The 14,926-nt window shown below is 43.7% G+C and overlaps 1 protein-coding gene across 11 annotated transcripts in view; it reads right to left on the reverse strand.

The window, feature by feature from the left end:
• Positions 1 to 14,926, reverse strand: part of LOC140464825 (cadherin-18) — a 742,457-nt gene that overhangs the window by 4,671 nt on the left and 722,860 nt on the right. For 10 of the 11 annotated variants that reach the window (XM_072560296.1, XM_072560294.1, XM_072560295.1 and 7 more), the window contains one exon: positions 5,038 to 5,289. The exons of the other annotated variant lie outside the window; for it this stretch is intronic. In XM_072560296.1, the coding sequence (XP_072416397.1) occupies positions 5,038 to 5,289 (252 nt within the window). The remainder of the gene's footprint in view (positions 1 to 5,037; positions 5,290 to 14,926) is intronic. 11 annotated transcript variants of the gene reach the window in all.

The raw sequence follows: 14,926 nt of genomic DNA on the forward strand, positions 1-14,926 counted from the left end.
TGTGCTGCCAAAGTGCAGTTTCTAGCTGGTACTCACTGCTGTCATTGAGCATCAGTGTTGGCAGGTTCCAATATGGAAGGTGGTGGATGTGGTGCCAATCAAGTGGGCTGTTTTGCTCTGGATAATGCCAAGTTTCTGGAGTGTTGTTAGAGCTGCATCCATTCAAGCAAGTGCAGAGTATTTCAATACACTCCTGACTTGTGCCCTGAAGATGATGGACAGGCTTTGTGGAGGCAGGAGGTGGGTTACTTATTGCTGTATTCTGAGCCTCTGACCTGCCCTTGTAGACAATGCATTCATATACTTAGCTGAGTTCAGTTCCTGGTCAATGGTAAGACGCAGGAGGTTAACATGTTAATAGGGTGTGCGTGTGTGTGTGTGTGTGTGTGTGTGTGTGTGTGTGTGTGTGTGTGTGTGTGTGTGTGTGAGTGTGTGTGTGTGTGGTGGGGGGAAAGTAATGCCATGGGACATCAAGAAACCAATGGCTTTTCTTCTTGCCATTTGGAAATGGCCTTTGCCTAGCAAATTTGTGTGATACAAATGTTATTTGCTGTTCATCAGGCCAAGCCTGGATATTGTCCAGATCTTGCTGCATTTGGACATGATCTGCATCAGCATCTGAGGGGTCATGAATGCAGCTGAACATTGTGCAATCATTAGTGAACTTCCAATGGTCAGACTTTATGATGGAGGGAAAGTCAAACCCAGCTGAAGATGGTCTGGCCTAGAACATTCCCCTGAAGAATTCCTGTCGAGATATCCTGGAGCAGTTTTTTTCCTAATTCCCAATGACTCCAGTTTTGCTAAGGGTGGTCACTCTGCCCTTACAGTTTAGTGTTTTTGTCAGTATTTGTACTCCTCAGTGTGATTTGGACTCCTCACAACTCTGGCATTGTTTTAGATCCTTGGACATTTTGTTCACCTTCTGACCCATGTCCTCTGCAGGCCAAAGACAAAATGCTGCCAGCTCTGTTACTTCATTGCAACCTACCACAACCAAACTGCAAACTCTCCCCCATCTTTATTTTAGCTGTGTACTCTGGTATTCACCTGATAGGATAATCGGCCTCCCAAATTCCACAAAATACCTCCTGCTTAAACTCCACCATAACATCAGCCTTGATAATATTAACAAAGCTTGGTCTTTGAGTCATAGTACAGTGACATTGAGGTTCAGTCACACAGCCCTCCGAATGACGCTCATCTCTGGCCCAGTTCACTGTCATGTTGGAACTCTCGTGCTTGTCATTCCAGCAGCAGCCACTGTCTTTGGTGGCACTGCTGAGCACAGGAGCTTTGGGTCTCTCATTGGCTCTTGGTAAATGAGACTCTTGCCCAGAGGGTCTCAATTACAGGGCTAGGTTGCGATGGCCTGATTGACTTGTGTCTTGATGGACCTTCTCTGAAGCAGCGTGATATGTATGTCTCTCCAGCCGGCCAATGAGAACCTGATACTGCAACAATATTTCACCCTTAGTCTCAGACAGTAGAGAGGAAGGCCATTTGGCCCATCTAACCCATGTTGGTAACTCTGCACAGCAATCAATACTGTTCTATTCTCCTTGATAACTGCTATTTCCAGGATTTTTCTAATCATAACATATGATAACAGAAGAAAGACAGCACTTCAAAGATAATTAATTGGATTCAAACTAATCAGGGAAGTTTTGAGAGATCTGATTTATAAATGCTAATTTTTTCTTTATAAGCTGAATTTATTAGCGATTTTCATCTGATATCAGAAAGTTTGTTTTCACACCCCTTCATAGCTAGTGCCCTTTAACACTATTCCCAAATTTGAGTTGTAGCCTTTCAGAACAGGAACCTAACAAAAATTCAGGAATGTCTTTGCACTTGATTTGTAAAATAGACCCATTCTACTTGATTTTGAGTAAACCAAAATGAGCAAAGATGTTTCACTGTTCATCTAAAATTGCAGAGAAGAAAATAAGCTGTGCAAATCCTGAGGGCACCATTTCAGCAAAGACAATCTGAATGGATTACAAGCTTTATTAGCTTCATTTTTCTTTACTATGAGTTTATTGAGAACTGAAATCTCCACTATTCTGCATTGAAGATAAAAGCTGGCAATGGTTCAAGGTGATGGGCCATTTCTTCAGATGATTCGCTGCATTGGAAGAGGGTGTGAAGTGGAATCTTCTGGAAATCAGAACCTGCTAGAAGGAAGTGCACTCCAGTGTCCATCCCTCTTGAATGCTTGTGATTTTGGGTGTGAGCTGAACTGATTGACCCCTGGAGGAGGTGCCAGGTGTGCAGGAGTTTTCCGAGAAGAATGGGACAAATTAGAAAAGGTGCAGTGACACTCTCAGCTGAAGATGATTGGGCCTGGGACACTACCCTGAGCAACCCCTACAGAGATGTCCTGGAGCTGAGATGACTCATCTTTAACAACCACAACCATCTTCCTATGTTCCAGGTATGAACCCAATTAGTAGAGAGTTTGTCCCTGGATTCCCATTGATTCCAGTTTTGCTACAGCTCCTTGATGCCAAACTCAGTCGAATGTAGCCTTGATGTCAAGAGCTGTCACTCTCACCTCCCCTCTGGAATTCAGCTCTTTTGTCCATGTTTGGACCAAGGTCAGGAGCTGAGTGGTCCTGGCAGAACCCAAACCGGGCATCACTGATCAGGTTATTGCTGAGCGGGTTCTGCTGGATAGCACTGTTGATGATAGAGTAGACTGATGGGCCAGTAATTGACCTGGGTGGATTTATCTTGATTTTTATGTCCAGGACATATCTGAGCAATCTTCCACAATTTCAGGTAGATGCCAGTGTTGTAACTGTTCTGGAAAAGCTTGCCGAGGAGAGAAGCAAGTTCTGAAGCACAGATCTTCAGTACTATTGCCAGAATGTTGTCAGGGCTCATAGCCTTTGCAGCATCCAGTGTTTCCAAACATTTCTTGATTGTGAATTGAATTGATTGAAGACTTTATCTGTCACGCTGTGGACCTCCAGAGGAGGTCATGATGGATCATCCACTCAGCATTTCTTGCTGAAGACTGCTGCAAGTACTACAGCCTTAACCTTTTGCACCAACATGCTGGGCTCTTCCATCACTGAGGATGGGGATATTTGTGGAACCTCATTCTCCAGTGAATTGTTTAAGCATCATTCACAGCTGGATGTGGCAGGACTGCAGAGCTTAGATCTGACTTGTTGGTTGTGGGATCACTCAGCTCTGTCTATCAATTGCTGCTTTGACATGCAAGTCGTCCTGTTCGGTAGCTTCACCAGGGTTTACACTTTATCTTCAGCTATGTCAGTGCTGCTCCTGGCTTGCCCTCCTGCACTCTTCATTGGATCTGAATTGAATTAACAAATCTAGTCTTGGTGAGGGTGTCACTGTAAGCACCATCTTCCAAACCTAAGAACACCAGAAGGACAAGGGCAGCTTGTGTATGGGAAGACCATCGCCTTCAAGTTCCCCTCCAAGCCACTAATTATCCTGACTTCTGACTATAGTGTCATTCATTCACTCTCACTGGCTCAAAGTTCTGGAGCTCTGTAACACTAATGTGGGTACAGTTACATGAAACAGACTGCAATGGTTCAAAAAAGGCACTTTGCCATCATCTTCTCAAGGTAATTAGTTATGTTGGGAATTAAATATTTCCCTCATCACTGAAGCTCACACCACATAAATGATAGCTCTCAGGCTTATATCAACAGTGTGAAATAGCAAGCATTGATTTATTTTCAAATTTAAAACCACTGTCAGACAAAAATTATGAGGCCAGGTATCTTAAAATAAATTAGAAACTGAACATTTCCGATGACAGCCTGAGATTTCCAATGACCTTGATATTTCCAATGAGTTTACACTCACACATATTGAGTTAGAACAATCACAAAGGGTATCCAACCTGTCCCAAAAGTCACCTTGCCTCTCCCAAAATGCAACTGTCTCCTAAAGGTGTCTCTTGAACTTTTTGAAAGAACACTGTATTTGCCTAAAGAACTGTCAGCTCTAGACCTGCTATCAAAAACCTGCAAGATACACTTTGTACATTTCACCTTCAAATTGTATTTAACTGAAGGCACCTGGTCTTTCACTATTTAGTTTCCTCCATGAAATACAGATCTCTAAGTGTAATCTCCCCCATGTTCCCCATCAATAAAGCATGGAGAATGAGGAAGGGAGAGAGAGCAGAATGTTCCCATTCAGGGCTGCAGCCAGAGACCCTTGTCAGTCTTCACAAATTTCAGGTCAGATGAATAGGAAGGGTTTGGAGGGATATGGGCCCATTGCTGGCAGGTGGGACTAGATTGGGTTGGGATATCTGGTTGGCATGGATGGGTTGGACCGAAGGGTCTGTTTCCATGCTGTACATCTCTATGATTCTATGACTCTAAGGACAACATTTTATTTCATCACCTTGGATTTGGCAAAGGCCTTGCCTCAGTCTGAACAGGAAAGTAAATGAACCTACGCCTCAACTCAGACCTAAGTACAATCTCATCAACAACTATTAATTATCAATTTGCTGCTTGCTCCAAGTAAATGATTGCCTCACTGAACAGACCAATTCTGTAACTACTCAAAAATAAATTGAACATTATCCACCCTATCATCTACCAAACATCATGAATCAGTTGAAGACTGCGATGATAGCTCTAAATTACTGAAAATTTCTTCCAGCACAATTAGCACATACATAAAACTAAACAGTTCTGCTCTCCTTCCACCAGGTAGCATGAGATCATTATATTCAAACAACAAGGGATATGGAAACTTTTCAGGTGAGAGGTGGAAGTTTTAGAGAGGTCGTGAGGGACAACGTTTTTTACACAGAGAGTGGTTCATCTGTTGACTGAACTGCCAGAGAAAGTGGTAGATGCAGGTAAAATTACAATGGTTAAACAAGATTTGGATAAGTACATGAATAGGAAAGGTTTGGAGGATTATGGGTCTAATGCAGGCAAATGGGACTAGTTTAGTTTGAGTTATCATGAAATAGTTGGACCAAAGGGTCTGTTTCTATGCTGTATGACTCTAAGACTCTAATCGACTTACCCAGTAGGATGACAATGCACAGTAAAATAGCTATTAATGCCCCAGTGCTCAAACCAGCCGCAGAAAGATATGCTTCAGCACTGCATGTTCGAACCTTGCCATTTCTCTCACAGGCACACACTCTGATCGTGAGAGTACCAGTGCTGCTCAGAATGGGATTTCCACTGTCAGAAACCACAATTGGAAGTTGGTAGACCTCTTGGAGATGTCTGCTGAATTTTCTTCGTCGTATCAGAATACTAGCTGTACTGTCTACAACAAGAAACACAGTTCAATTGATGAAACAGGAGGCAAAACATTAAAGATAGACACCACGAAAAAGACATTTTTAAATGATTAGAATCCCTATGGTATGGAAACAGGCCCTTCAGCCCAGCAAGTCCACACTGAACCTCCGAAGAGTAACCCATCCATTCCTCTACATTTACACCTGACTAACCCCCTAACTTACACATCCCTGAGCACTATGGGCAACTTAGCATGGCCAATTCACCTGACCTGCCCATCTTTGGATTGTGGGAGGAAACCGGAGCACCCGGAGGAAACCCATGCAGACAGCAGGGAGGACGTGCAAACTCAGACAGTCACCTGAGGCTGGAATCGAACTGAGGTCCCTGGCACATTGAGGCAGCAGTGCTAACCACTGTGCCACCCCCATCTATTGGGCATTAGCTTAGAGCTCACATGGGGCAACATTAATTTTTTTAAAAAGCTGGCAGAGGTTGGTCCAAGAATTTTAAATGATTCCGAGTTGTGAGATATAACAAAAATAAGAGATAAAAGGGCGCACAGCATGGTCAAATACTTCACAACTGAATTTCAATGGAACAAAGTGTGAGCTGTTTCATTCAGGGGAGTGGAATGAGCCAATCATTTAAGCACTGGATGATCAGAACCTAAATGGTGGAGAGGGACAAATAAAGTTAGGGAATATAGATACTTAAATGATCAAAAATAGTGACAATGTCTGATAAGGTCATTAACAAAAAAAAGCACTGACATTCATTGAGTGCATAGAATCCCTATAATACATAGGCAGCCCATTCAATCCATCAAGTCCAAACTGAGCCTCTGAAGACCATCCCACCCAGACCCTACCCTATATTTCCCATAGCTAATCCACCTAGCTTACACATCTGTGGACTTTATGGGCAACTTAGCATGGCCAATCCACCTAACCTGCACATCTTTGGACTGAGGGAAGAAACCAGAGCATCAGGAAGCATCACACAGACATGGGGAGAATGTGTAAACTCCACACAGGCAGTTGTCTGAGGGTGAAATTAAACCTGGATCCCTGGCACTGTGAGAGGACAGTGCTAACCACTGAGACATGCCGTCCCTTTGCACAGAAACAGGATACATTGGTCAGGATAAAACGTTAAATGTTTATAAAACTGTGATGTGATTACAGCTGGAGTACAGTATGATGCAGTGTGAGGATGTGTGATAATGTGCAATGCTGTGTGATACTGTCCGACATTGAGATACACAACATAGTATGGTGTGAGGATGTGAAGTTCTGGTCTTCATTCCAAAAGCAAGGTATTGAAGCACTGGAGATAGTGCAACAAAACCAAAGAAAATCTCCATCCTGGATATTAGTCCATAAATCTTCTCTGAACTGCCTCCAGTATATTTATAGACTTGTTTCAGTAAAGTGACCAATACTGCACATAGTACTCCAAATGTGCTCCCCACCTCGTCTCCTGTATAACTGAAGCATAATCTCACTATTTTTGTATTGAATTCCCCTCACAAGAAGTGATAACATTTTATTTTTTGCTTCCCTCTTACTTGCTGACCCTGCAGACAAACCTTCTGTGATTCATGCATTAGGACACCCAGATCCTTCTACATCTCAGAGCTCTGAAACTTCTCACCATTCGATGGTTTGCTTCAGTTTAATCTTCCTGTTGAAATGAACATTTTATATTTTCTCACATAGATTTAATTTGCCAAATCTTTGCCCAATCACTTAAACTATTTTTACTTGTACCATCTGCAATGGTTATGGTTGTGGTAGAGTGCTGCTACCAATCCTTCTTTCTCTCCTGAGTCTAAGGTCGATTGGCAGTAACACAGCATAAACCATGATTCAAATCTGAATTATAAAAGGCATTTATCTTCCACAAAAGGATGTAATTGTTGTGTAATAGCAATAGATACAAGTTACTTTGATGAGTTAGGCATCATTAATGCTAATCTGGAACAGGAATGACACATCTGTCTCCATTAGGAGCTCCTATTTGACTGCTCTATTCTCCAGCCAAAAACTGTGAGCCTAACTTCGTCTCCAACATGAACCCTTTCAAACTATTACCTTACACAACCATAATGGAAATATCAACCATAAGATTCTTGATCGATTTATTGTGGAACAACAGCGCATTTTGCTTGTTATTTCCTATCCTCAAACATCTTGGATGGCATGCTAAAGATGTTTGCGATGGGATTGGGCACAACACACACATTGACTGGACACAATCCACTATTCTGAAGCCTGGCTTCTGCTCCTGAATCCAAACTTTCTGATACAAAGGTGAGAGAGTAGGGAGATGAGCCCTGAGCCACTGTTCCTACCATCTGTACATACACCTATGGTTGGACATCAACCCAATGATTTGAGAGCAAATTCCAACCTGCACTTTCCAGTGCTGTCTGAAGTGGAAATGGTCATGACTGCCACTGGGTCACAGGCATCAATGTTACAGATGTGTCAAAGGTTCACTCCCATACAATTCACAATAATCTCATGGGATGCAATTATATGAAATTCAGTTTGTTGACGATCTTAACAAGGATGCTTCCCCATAACTGCATTCTCCCTCTTCTGTTGGAAGGCCATCAGAGTGAAATGTCTATTTCTCTCTGAGCAGATGCTGTCAGATCCACAGATTCCAGCAACTTCTGATTTTATATCAAGTTTCCAGCATCACAATTATTGCTTTTCTGTTCTCTGTCTACTTACTATATATTGATATGAATTTCCACAGCATTAATTTGATCTCTCACTAAAATTACAACCAGAAATGTGAGCAACCCCACAGAGAGATTCTGGATAAGGATAACCTGATAATAACTTGGACCTGGTTAGATTTTGTGAGTTAAGGCAATAGCTGGGAAACAATCGCAAAGTGTGCATTGCAATCCTTTCTCAACTTTATTGATTGAGTAGGGAACAGTAGAAATTGCTATAAAAACTGGTCAATAGAATCTTCTTCTGGCTCTAATACCTATCATCAACAGTTTATTGCATTCATCCAAGAGAGAAGATTTTACTCCTGTTATTAAAAGGTTATTCTGTTACTGCATTATTACCTATTACCCCCTCCAGAGTATCACCCAAATGTTCTCCTTGCCTGCAAATACACTCACCCACATGCCTCTATAATCTCTAGAAATAATTATTTCAATGCACTCATGACTGGCGACTATATTCTATCCTCCATAAACGTGCAGTTATCAAATCTCTGCTCTCTGTGTCATAACTCACACTACGTTCCATTCTCCCATCACTTTCGTGTTCACTGACTGAGACAAGCTGCTGATTGTGCTTTGTGTCAATTTTTAAATTTTCATTCATGTGGTCAAATCTCTCCTTGGCCTTATGCCTCTCTATCTCGGCAATGTCCTCCAAATCCACAACCTTTTGAAATCGCTGCACGACTCTTACTCTGGCCTCTTGAGCAACCCCACTCGAATCACTCCATCATTAATGACCATATCTTCAGCCCTAGCTCTATTTCTCTTCCTTCCCTAAAGACACACTTTACAAACCCCCTTGTTATTGAGGTATTGGCCATGGTCCTGACTATTACCACAAGATGTTCAGTATCTAATTTTGACTGATGATGCCTGTGATGCAGCCAGGGACTGCATCACCATGTCCTAGAAGCTATATGAATACAACCTGTTACTGTCAGAGAATGTGGGGATAAGTGTGGATGAGTGTAAAGGATCCCAAACACCATCAGGCATTTTTGATGTGCACACATGTCATTAGACCTTGCATATTTCAAAAAGCATTACTGTTTTTGTACGGTTTACCACACTGAAACATCTTCCATCTTGGGCACTATGCAGGAAAATTAGCCAAATCAGTTCAATCTTAATGAGCAATGTTAATGGGCAAGATTAGAGTGGTGCTGGAAAAGCACAGCAGGTCAGGCAGCATTCAAGGATCACTAAAATCAACGTTTCAGGCAAAAGCCCTTCATCAGGATTCCTGATATTCCTGATGAAGGGTTTTTGCCCGAAACATTGCTGTTCCTGCTCCTTGGATGCTGTCTGACCTGCTGTGCTTTTCCAGCACCACTCTGATCTCCGGCAGTACACACTTTCTCCCAATGTTAATGGGCAACTCACCAGGTAGGATTTGGGAATGCAAATAATGTTCATTATCTTTGACAATCAATGCTTAAGATATGCGGTGGTGGTAGGTGAATCCAGCCACAAAATGCTCCAAGTCACCATGGATAATCCACTGCTAAAGGGGTGGCCAATCAGCAAAATGTAATCCCCATGAATAGAATGGTACAGCTCCTCCAGTCAGAGGCTGGATCTCTTCTGTACTTGATGCTGATAGGTGTACTAATGAGCCTATCTGCAGCAAATATCAAATCAGTAGGGCAATGAATGTGGAATCTCTAGTTTAAGGCTGCCTAAATTCAAAATCTACTGTACTTAGGAAAAAAATGTAGACAATCTAATTGTAATGAATACTGTCAATTGTTCAATTTCAAACTGAGACTGTGATCTGAAATGCAAGAAAAAAGGTAGTAGCTAGCTGGTCAGAATGTTCTAGCTTTCTGCAAATGAAAATGCATTGGCTTTAACCTCATCAGTCTGTGTAAGTTGTGGTCAATGTGATTTATTTTCATTTGTGGAAATGGACGTCATTTATTTTGAAAAAGATGCTTTCTTTCAATTTTGCCATCCTTGTGTATTGCACATTAAGTTTAATGGCGAGTTGATAAGAATTGAAGTTATTGATAATTTTTTTCTAATTCTGCTCTTGTGTGGAAAACACACAAATATGTTACAATGTGACCGCATTAGTCTATACATGAGTGAATGAAAATGAAAAAATAATCCTCAAGAAAATCTCAAGAGAAGCCCTTGAAAATAAAAAAAACCCTTTGACAATAAATAATATGTATTGAATAGCAGAGAATGATGGGTGGGAGGGAGTATCATAGGTGTTTTCAGTAGTAAGGTATTAGAAATTATTCAAGTAAGTGGATTTATTCAGTGATAATTTTTCTTTTCTACTGGTTAAAGGAAAAATTGCTCCTTTTCAAAAATCAGTCTGACTCAGACTATTGAAGACTTCTCTGGCCATTTTCATGAGGAGCACAGACAGAAACCTTGTGCTGGCATTTGAAGTGCCTATTATACACTCTCCCTGTGTCTTTGCAAATGGGTAAGGAGATTGGGTAAGGGAAGAAAATGGGTGTGAGTAACGTTGGATCAACCATGACCCTAGGATGATCCTAGGGTGGAGTTGCATTGCTGGTCAGGGACGATATCATGGCTGTGCTAAAGAAGGACACTATGGCGGTCTGGGGTAATGAGGCATTATGGATGGAGCTGAGAAATAAGAAGGGTGCAGTTACATTGTTGGAGCTGTACTACAGGCCTCCCAATAGTGTGCATGAGGTAGAAGAACAAATAGATAAACAGATTATGAATAGATGTAGAGGTAATAGGGTAGTGGTGATGGGCGATTTTAATTTTCCCAACATTGACTGGGATACACCTCGCGTCAGAGGTCTGGATGGAATAGAATTTGTACGAAGCGTCCAGGAGAGTTTTCTAGAGCAGTATGTCAATAGTCCGACGAGCGAAGGGGCCATATTGGACCTGTTACTGGGGAATGAGTCAGGACAGGTGGTAGAAGTTGCGGTGGGGGATTTCTTTGGGAACAGTGACCAGAACTCTATCAGTTTTTAGAGTACTCATAGATAAAGAAGAGAGTGGTCCTAAGGGAAGAGTACTAAACTGGGCCAAGGCCAATTATATCAAAATTAGGCAGGAGCTTGGAAATGTGGATTGGACACAGCTATTTGAAGGAAAGTCCACATTTGAGATGTGGGAGGCTTTCAAAGATAGATTAAAGATAGTGCAGGTTTGGCATGTCCTGTTGAAGGCAAAGGGTAGGAAGGACAAGATTCGTGAACCGTGGATGACAGGAGAAATTGTACTGGATTAGTGGTGCTGGAAGAGCACAGCAGTTCAGGCAGCATCCAACGAGCAGCGAAATCAACGTTTCGGGCAAAAGCCCTTCATCAGGAATAAAGGCAGTGAGCCTGAAGCATGGAGAGATAAGCTAGAGGAGGGTGGGGGTGGGGAGAGAGTAGCATAGAGTACAATGGGTGAGTGGGGGAGGAGATGAAGGTGATAGGTCAAGGAGGAGAGGGTGGAGTGGACAGGTGGAAAAGAAGATAGGCAGGTAGGACAAGTCAAGGAGGCAGTAACTGAGCTGGAAGTTTGAAACTAGGATGAGGTGGGGGAAGGGGAAATGAGGAAGCTGTTGAAGTCCACATTGATGCCCTGGGGTTGAAGTGTTCCGAGGCGGAAGATGAGGCGTTCTTCCTCCAGGCGTCTGGTGGTGAGGGAGCGGCGGTGAAGGAGGCCCAGGACCTCCATGTCCTCGGCAGAGTGGGAGGGGGAGTTGAAATGTTGGGCCACGGGGCGGTTTGGTTGATTGGTACGGGTGTCTCGGAGATGTTCCCTAAAGCGCTCTGCTAGGAGGCGCCCAGTCTCCCCAAAGTAGAGGAGACCGCATCGGGAGCAATGGATACAATAAATGATATTGGTGGATGTGCAGGTCAAACTTTGATGGATGTGGAAGGCTCCTTTAGGGCCTTGGATAGAGGTGAGGGAGGAGGTGTGGGCACAGGTTTTACAGTTCCTGCGGTGGCAGGGGAAAGTGCCAGAATGGGAGGGTGGGTCGTAGGGGGGTGTGGACCTGACCAGGTAGTCACGGAGGGAACGGTCTTTGCAGAAGGCAGAAAGGGGTGGGGAGGGAAATATATCCCTGGTGGTGGGGTCTTTTTGGAGGTGGCGGAAATGTCGGTGAATGATTTGGTTGATGCGAAGGTTTGTAGGGTGGAAGGTGAGCACCAGGGGCGTTCTGTCCTTGTGGTGAGCACCAGGGGCGTTCTCTCACCTCTATCCAAGGCCCTAAAGGAGCCTTCCACATCCATCAAAGTTTCACCTGCACATCCACCAATATCATTTATTGTATCCGTTGCTCCCGATGCGGTCTCCTCTACTTTGGGGAGACTGGGCGCCTCCTAGCAGAGCGCTTCAGGGAACATCTCCGAGACACCCGTACCAATCAACCAAACCGCCCCGTGGCCCAACATTTCAACTCCCCCTCCCACTCTGCCGAGGACATGGAGGTCCTGGGCCTCCTTCACCGCCGCTCCCTCACCACCAGACGCCTGGAGGAAGAACGCCTCATCTTCCGCCTCGGAACACTTCAACCCCAGGGCATCAATGTGGACTTCAACAGCTTCCTCATTTCCCCTTCCCCCACCTCATCCTAGTTTCAAACTTCCAGCTCAGTTACTGCCTCCTTGACTTGTCCGACCTGCCTATCTTCTTTTCCACCTATCCACTCCACCCTCTCCTCCTTGACCTATCACCTTCATCTCCTCCCCCACTCACCCATTGTACTCTATGCTACTCTCTCCCCACCCCCACCCTCCTCTAGCTTATCTCTCCATGCTTCAGGCTCACTGCCTTTATTCCTGATGAAGGGCTTTTGCCCGAAACGTTGATTTCGCTGCTCGTTGGATGCTGCCTGAACTACTGTGCTCTTCCAGCACCACTAATCCAGTATTTGATTTTCAGCATCTGCAGTCATTGTTTTTACCTAGGAGAAATTGTACGACTAGCCAAGAGGAAAAGGGAAGCGTACATAAGGTCTAGGCAGCTAAGAACAGAACGGGCCCTCGAGGAATATAAACAAGGAATCAAGCGGGTTAAAAGGGGTCATGAAATAGCTTTCGCAAGCAGAGTTAAGGAAAACCCCAAAGTATTTTATTCTTATATAATAAGCAAGTGGGTAACTAGAGAAAGGATTGGTCCACTAAAAGATAACGAAGGAAGGCTGTGTGTCAAACCTGAGAGAATGGGTGAGATTCTGAATGATTACTTTGCATCAGTGTTCATTGAGGAGAGGAACATGATGAATGTTCAGATTAGGGATAGAAGTTTGATTAGTCTGGATCATGTTGGCATAAGTGGGGAAGATGTATTGGGTAGGTTAGAGGTTATTAAGGTGGACAAATCCCCAGGACTGGATGGGATCTATCCCAGGTTGCTGAGGGAGGCAAGAGAGGAAATAGCTAGGGCCCTGACAGATATCTTTGTGACATCCTTAAACACAGGTGAGGCGCCAGAGGTCTGGAAGGTTGCTCATGTTGTCCCCCTGTACAAGAAGGGTAGTAGGGACATCCTGGGTAACTACGGACCAGTGAGCCTGACATCGGTGGTGGGGAGGTTGCTGGAGAGGGTACTGAGGGATAGGATCTATTTATATTTAGAAAAGAATGAGGTTATCAGTGATAGGCAACATGGTTTTGTGTGGGGGAGATCGTGCCTTACCAACTTAATAGAGTTCTTTGAGGAAGTGACCAAGTTGATAGATGAAGGAAGGGCTGTTGATGTCATATACATGGACTTTAGTAAGGCGCTTGATAAGGTTCCCCATGGTAAACTAATGGAGAAAGTGAAGTCACATGGTGTGCAGGGTGTTCTAGCTAGGTGGATAAAGAACTGGTTGAACAACAGGAGACAGAGAGTAGTAGTTGAAGGGAGTTTCTTGAAATGGAGAAAGGTGACCAGTGGTGTTCCACAGGGGTCAGTTTGGGGCCACTGTTGTTTGTAATATACATAAATGATCTGGAAGAGGGCACTGTTGGTATGATCAGCAAGTTTGCAGATGACATGAAGATTGGTGGAGTAGCAGAAAGCATAAGGGACTGTCAGAGAATACAGGAGGATATAGATAGACTGGAGAGTTGGGTGGAAAAGTGACAGATGGAGTTCAATCCAGACAAATGTGAGGTGATGCTTTTAGGCAAGTCTAATTCTCGAGCGAATTACATAATGAACGGAAGAGCCTTGGGAAAAGTTGATGGGCAGAGAGATCTGGGAGTGTAGGTCCATTGTACCCTGAAGGTTGCTGCACATGTGGATAGAGTGGTCAAGAAGGCATATAGTATGCTTGCCTTCAATGGACGGGGTATTGAGTATAAGAGCTGGTAAGTCATGTTAAAATTGTATATGACATTGGTTCGGCCGAATTTAGAATACTGTGTACAGTTCTGGTCGCCACATTACCAAAAGGATGAGGACGCTTTGGAGAGAGTGAAGAGAAGGTTTATGAGGGTGTTGATTGGTATGGAAGGTGCTAGCTATGAAGAGAGGTTGAGTAGGTTAGGTTTATTTTCACTAGAAAAAAGGAGATGGGGGGGGGGGATCCTGATTGAGGTTTACAAAATCATTAAGGGTATAGACAGGGTGGATAGAGACAAGCTTTTTCCCAGGGTGAAGGATTCAATAACGAGAGGTCATATTTTCAAAGTGAGAGGTGGAAAGTTTAAGGGAGATACACGTGGCAAGTACTTCACACAAAGGGTGGTGGGCGTTTGGAACGCGTGGCCAGCAGAGGTGGTAAATTCATTTAAGATGCGTCTGGACAGATGAGTAGGTGGGGAGCAGAAGGATAAAGATGCTTAGGAATTGACCGACAGGTTTAGACAGTACATTTGGATTGGCTCAGGCTTGGAGGGCTGAAGGGTCTGTTCCTGGGCTGTAAATTTTCTTTGTTCTTTGTTCTTGTTCTTTGATCCTAGGATGTTGCCAGGATTGG

This window comes from Chiloscyllium punctatum, chromosome 41 (genome assembly GCF_047496795.1).
Source record: "Chiloscyllium punctatum isolate Juve2018m chromosome 41, sChiPun1.3, whole genome shotgun sequence".
Classification (NCBI taxonomy): Eukaryota; Metazoa; Chordata; class Chondrichthyes; order Orectolobiformes; family Hemiscylliidae; genus Chiloscyllium; species Chiloscyllium punctatum.